This window comes from Cynocephalus volans, chromosome 14 (genome assembly GCF_027409185.1).
Source record: "Cynocephalus volans isolate mCynVol1 chromosome 14, mCynVol1.pri, whole genome shotgun sequence".
Classification (NCBI taxonomy): Eukaryota; Metazoa; Chordata; class Mammalia; order Dermoptera; family Cynocephalidae; genus Cynocephalus; species Cynocephalus volans.
In genome coordinates, this window is record NC_084473.1 from 31,141,104 (window position 1) to 31,147,446 (window position 6,343).

A 6,343-nucleotide genomic window follows, 5' to 3' on the forward strand; every position below is an offset into this window, starting at 1 on the left:
TATACTCTGGGGAAGGGTGGGCTGAAGGTCATTTGTTCTTTGCCATCCCGAAACTGTAAATAATATTTATGCACTTTAACTACAGACTATGAACAAGGCACTGCTCTTTTGGATTTTCTGATGATTTGAAACAGAAGGTTATTTCTCTCTATATACCTCTGTTTTTAACTCAATCTCTAATGCCTTTTGGAAATGGGATTGAGGAGGGAAATTGATAGAGTGTGTTTGTCTTTTTGCTCTATTTTTATTTTTCTCAGAATGAATATAAAGGAATAAAATAAGAATCAACATTTTTCTGATTTAAACTACTAGGTATTAAACGGCTCAAACACCTCTGCCATGGTAGTTAACAATTTTTCTCTACTAAGAGAAACAGACATCATAATCTTCACTATCTCTGGGTTAATTTATGCCCTTTGAAAATGGGATTAACATTGCTAATTACCATGTATCCTTTCAACCCTTAGCTGAGAAATGTCAAAGTATAATTATTATTCTGAAATAGGAATGAAAACACCTAGTTCTTGCTGGCCAGGGAAGATATTAATTAATGAAAAAACTACTCTGCCAGGCATAGGCATCCTCTATCAATTGATTAGAGTTTGCATGCAAGAAGAAATCTATTTTCCATCCCTGGTGTACAATCTAGGGTATGAAGTAGACTTTAATCCCTGCACTGTTTAGTGTAGTTTTAAAGTAAGATTTGGTTATTGGTCTGTCTGAATTTAGTGAGCATGATTTAGGGGAACAAAAACAAGTACAAATCAGTGGGGAAATATCAGGTGTTATGTTTGTACAGAGCTCTTCACTTGTTCTTGTAAAGCATTAATAGCTGGGTCTTCTGCTGGGGAGGAGTATGCCCCCTTCATAATTTCAGGTTTTAGGAAAATGGTTTCCCAGAATGCTGGAGGCAGAGTTGTCATGGATGAATGACTTCACTCTTCCTCCTTTCCTGCTGATGCCGAGCATGGCTCAGGAACCCAAGAACCTGTGATCACATTGCCTAAATGAAAGCACATAGATCGCTGGTATCAGTTGTTCCAGAATGGTGCTGTAAACCCTGAGTCTGGAAATGCAGTAGGAATTGAGCTGTACATTTTGGCCTGCCACTTCCTGGGCTAATGTCATCAGAAATTGTGAACTCCCTATTAGGGACCTGTTACCATGGAAAGCCACACTAAGATGGGTTGCATCTGTTTCTGTCCTCTCTCGGTACCTATTTTCAATAAGATCTTGTCTGCTTGCCTAATTTTCATTAGTCTGTGTGTATGTGTGTGCACAGACACATAGTGTGCAGGTGTTTAGGATCTCTTCCCAATGATCTGAAAGTCATCAAAAATCACCTATTTTCCTCAAAATTCCCTTTAACAGTAAATTATCTTGCTTAAAAAAGGATAAAGAGAAGAGTTATGCACATAATATTATCCTTTTTCAAAAATAGAAACTTTCCAGGTAGAAATATTTCTAAAGTCTGTTACTACAGAATTCTAATTAAATTATTCAGTTTTGTACTTGTCAATTATCATTATCAATTTTTAACGGATGTCCTCCACCCCCCACCCCCATTTATCTTCCAGTGGCTATAAAATGCAGTAAAAACAAGTCCAGTCCCCAAGAAGCTGTGCAAGTTCTTTCTTCAGTTCGACTCAATTTACGAGGCTTGTTATCAAAAGCAAAGGTGAGAGTGACGTGTGAATTAATTAGAATTGTCATATAAAGAAAGGTCGTTAGTATCAGTTTACCACTCTTTAGTCTTTACATCAGGGATAATTTTAGGCCTTTGTTATATCTTAGATAACAGCCTGCAGGCGATTCGTTGTGTTGGTGAGAATATTGTTGATCCAATGGCTAGACCACCCTAAACGTTAGCAACTTAGGAGTCTTTGAAATTAATGTTCATGATCCAGCCCTTAATGCCTTCTTTAAATTAAACAAAAACAATGCTCTTTTATTTATTATCACTTTTCCCAAAGTGTGACATAAATGCTACTGGTGGCACTTGGGTAAATTTTTTATTTTAATATATATTTATTTCAGTGCATATTAGAAAAAAGTGTAACTAGCATATCAGATCTATGACTTCATGAATATTATTGCTCATTTTTCATTTATAGTAGTGATGTAATGTTTCCTTTAAAAAAGAGTTTTATTTAAGTAAAGAAAAAATTGATTTAGATAAAAATATTAAGTAGGTGGTATATGTGTTTGACCAAAAAATTGTTAACTGAACTATATCATTAGTTTACAAATACCAACCTGTGAACCAAAAGTGGGGATGGGGATGCCTAAGAGTCACCTAGGGAGCTTTTCTGAAAACTAGATTCTTTATCTGTGACAGATACAGATTCAGGTCTAGGGTGGAGCCCGGGAAATCTGTTAAATTTCCTAGGTGACTCTAACATGTAGCCGGGTTTGGATTATACCTCTGGAAGCAAAATAATTTTTTTTTTTTTTTGTCTTTTTCGTGACCGGCACTCAGCCAGTGAGTGCACCGGCCATTCCTATATAGGATCCGAACGCGCGGCGGGAGCGTTGCTGCGCTCCCAGCGCCGCACTCTCCCGAGTGCGCCACCAGCCCGGCCCTCTGGAAGCAAAATTTAAGGGAATATGACTTTGAGCATAACTTAGTAGTTTTTTTTCTAATCTTTACCTGGTGTCACTATTTAATTTGGGGTTGCAAACTAATTTTGACTCACTTCTGAGAGCAAGTCTGTGCACATTTTTACTCTGTAAAACCTTTCCAGAGTATGTCTTTTTATTAATTGCTCAATCTTTCCAGGTCAAGGCATCATTTTTGCCCCTTTATATAATTACCTTACATTACTATCTCTATCTGCATGCTTCACAGGAGAACTGTATTTTCTCTCAGGTTGGCAGCAAACTTCAGAATTATGTTTCTCTCAGAAATCTGCAAGAACTTTCCTAAAGTCAGAGCTGCAAGATTTTTCTGTGACTTTCTTTCTTAAATTGAATGCTAAGTTTCCTACTTTTGGTTAGATCACTGACCCATCCATAATTGTTTATTTCTTCAGGATATATTCCTTCAGTTTCCTTATCTCTGAGCAAAGGTTTTTCTTATAAGTGATTACTTTTACATAAATCTATACTTTCATCACTTAAATAGTACTGTCTGTGCAGCTACTGCACATTCTTCCATATTGTGGTAGATTCCCAAATGTTGAAAATGAGGCCTCAGAGCATCATCTATGTTTAAATTTTTTTCTCATTAGATCACAACTGGACCATCAAAAAGTGGAAAAACTTGCCTCTCAATGCGGCCTTTGCAACTCCTTTTCACATATAATATTTGGGAACTCTGGTGTTGTAGTAGATCATATGCTTTTTCTATCTTATGAAAGAATTGGGTTTGCTAGACTGAATTGCATTCCAAAACACCACTTTTTAGAACAATTTAAAAAGTAAAAATGAATTAAGATAACTGTGGAATAGCTTCCAGTGGCTTGGTGTGCACAAATCTCTGGTCTTTTCTTGCCAGGCCAGGGACTCCATGGAAATAAACTCCTAAACCTAGAAACGCACCTAGCAAGTCATCCAGTCTCTGCCCTCCCAGGAAAGAGTGATACCTCTGCCCTTAGTGCCCTGTCAGTATACAGGTTTGATGCCAAGAGTGGCATGAGGATTGTTCATGTGAGTGCAGGAGAGCCTGCAGAGAAGAACAGTTAGAATCCTTTTTTTTACCACTCACACTCTTTGGGGCTTTTGGCAAATTATTCATTCTTTCTAAGCCTCAGTTCTTCTGTGCTTCCTCCTTACCTCATAGGGACATGACGCAGATTCATTATGATATGCAAGCACTGTAATTCTTAGTAAAAAAAAAAAAAAAAAGAGGTGGGGGGTGGCCAGTTAGCTCAGAGTATGGTCCTGATAACACCAAGGTCCAGAGTTTGATCCCTGTACCAGCCAGGTGTTTTCTCTACTGATCACATTGCAACAGTTCTTATGTCATTCTCTTATGAAATGCTGTACAATCATCTAGTCAAGTCTGATGAAAGATATTGGCAAGCTAAATAAAGTATATTTCTGATTAAAACAAACAAACATGCACACACACACACACACACACAAAACGTGGTCATAAAATCCTCAAGCTGATATTCTTGGGTGCCTTTATTGGCTCAGCAGGTGGTTCCTGGAGAGGCATTTCAAAATATTTTCAGCTATGGTAGCATTATTGAAGTATGTTGCAATAAACCTCCCAAGGCAATTCTCTTCCTAGGGAGAGGGTACATTTATTTTTATTTTATCTTGCTGGGCTTCTTTGCTTTTACCAATTCTTGATAATCTTTGTGGTCTCTGAGGCCTAAACCAAAATTAATTTTCAAATAAGTGGCATAAAGGGTATGATTTATATGAATTTGAATATAAAATATATTTGTTTTGGTTGCATACACAATAAATAGATTTGTTTTGCTTAGTTGAATAATATCTGTTCATCCAAAAACCATCCTAAACATTGAAATGAATAACCATTATTTAGGCAACCACTTTGAAGAACAGTGCTCATTTGAATTTTTAAGTTCAGGCATGTTGTTTTGATTCATTATTTAATTATTGCAGCTTGTACATTTCCAAGATGGTGAATAGAACAGATATTACCATTGCTACTATAATGTTATGGTATTATTATGCAGATTGCATTTTAATTCTATACTTTGTATCTACTTTATTTTAAAGAAATTTTCATTGTTTTGATAGTTCTGCTTTGTTTTTTACATTGCAGCAACTTTTTACAGATGTGGCAAGTGGAGACATTTCCAGGGAGTTAGCTGATGAAATAGCAGCTATGGACGCCTTAGTAATGGAGCTCCAAGACCTAAGCAACCAGCTTCGAAATCAGTATTGACTGTGTTGAGAGAAGTTTCTGGAAAAGGTGCTTTTACCTTCTGGAATTTCTCTTCTACCTGAATATCTGAAATATAAGATATTGATTTCTTAAAATAAATTTCTGTTTTATGGCTAACCTTCTTGTTTTTGTGATATTATCAAATGCTTGTGCTTTTTGAAGTATATTAAATAAAAAGTTCCCTATTTCTTTAGGCTTAGTTACAGTTGAATTCAGCATTTTTATTATTCTTGAGGTTTTTGGCACAAAGACTAAATAAATTAGTTTTCTTTTTAGTATAGGATTTATTCCCTCTCAGCCTAACATGAAGTAGATCATTTCTTGGAAAACCTTGGTCTAAACAGGAAAAAAAAAAAAAAAAATCATATACTACAACTTTGTGGAATTATTAGGTTGGCTGCTTTATTATCCAAAAGTGATAAAAGAGTGGATTTGGCGATGGAAACGTTTACACTTAAGATTTTTTGTGTTTGTGTCAGAAAGATACAGCCTTCTTTGAATTCTGAATTGGAAGTGTGAACATGGTTTAGCTTCTAAATCAAGAAAGTGCAAGAAAAAAATGACATAACCCAAATTTTGACTCAACGATTAGCCACTAGTAACCAAGCTTTACCTCCTCATTGTGTATCCTGCCAGCCCTAAAGATGGTTGCTTAATAAGGCTATTATGGGTGAAGATAGATATAGATGGGTGAAGATTTACAAAAATGCCAAAGTAAAATGCTTTCTTAGTAACGTCTGTGAAAACCAATATTGAAGGCAGCAGCTGAGCTTAATAATCTCAGTACAAAAGTCATAGTGAAGAATTCTAAGTCCTGGCATTTGTTGCTGAATTTTTGGGTTCCATGCATAAATCACTTGAGCCTTGTTTTTCTTCCATGTTCTTATTTATAAGATGTGAATAATTTCTACTCCTAGCTTCTTTGTGAGTTTAAACTGCCTTTGGAAATTTCAAAATTCATAAAGTATTCTGAACATTAAAAAACACTAAAAAGTTCTTTCATCAATGGATTTTGGTTATGAATGCTTATCAGTTCTAAATGCTCTTTTTCCTTAACCACCTGCTTCTCTTTTCTGTTGTCATAATAGCCTAAAAAGCATGTCGATGTATGCCCCAAAGCAGTTTCTCTTACAGAAGAGACAATACCTGTGAGAAAGAGCAATAAAATGTGGCAGTGGCATGAGCTAACATTATGGATCCACTTAACTCTTTATGGAAGCCATTGAGGAATGGCATCCGTAAATGGATGATGGACAGAAGGGTGGGTGGATTGTTGAATGGATGGGTGAAACAAGGTTTTAAGATGAACTTTTATTGGTTTTGAGCTGTGAACCCAAATAGGAAACAGAAAAGAAATACTGAAAAGACCAAGGATTTTAGTAATCAATTGGAAGACTGAAGTAGAGCTTCAAAGTTTTAGAAGTTTTTAGTTCTCAATTTGCTTTCCTTTGGGTTCAAGATAGAAAGGCATCAGTGATT

At 36.0% G+C, this 6,343-nt stretch overlaps 1 protein-coding gene across 2 annotated transcripts in view; it reads left to right on the forward strand.

Annotated features, from left to right (window-relative positions):
* The window catches only part of TTC27 (tetratricopeptide repeat domain 27), a 187,133-nt gene extending 181,381 nt beyond the window's left edge, over nt 1-5,752 (forward strand). The window contains exons 19-21 of one of the 2 annotated variants that reach the window (XM_063078276.1): nt 1,578-1,678; nt 4,742-4,891; nt 5,344-5,752. In XM_063078276.1, coding sequence (XP_062934346.1) covers nt 1,578-1,678; nt 4,742-4,864 — 224 coding nt within the window. In that variant the 3' untranslated portion in view covers nt 4,865-4,891; nt 5,344-5,752. Of the gene's footprint in view, nt 1-1,577; nt 1,679-4,741; nt 4,982-5,343 lie in introns of those variants that run through there. The other variant, XM_063078275.1, reaches the window with a different exon arrangement.
* The last annotated feature ends 591 nt before the right edge of the window (nt 5,753-6,343 follow it).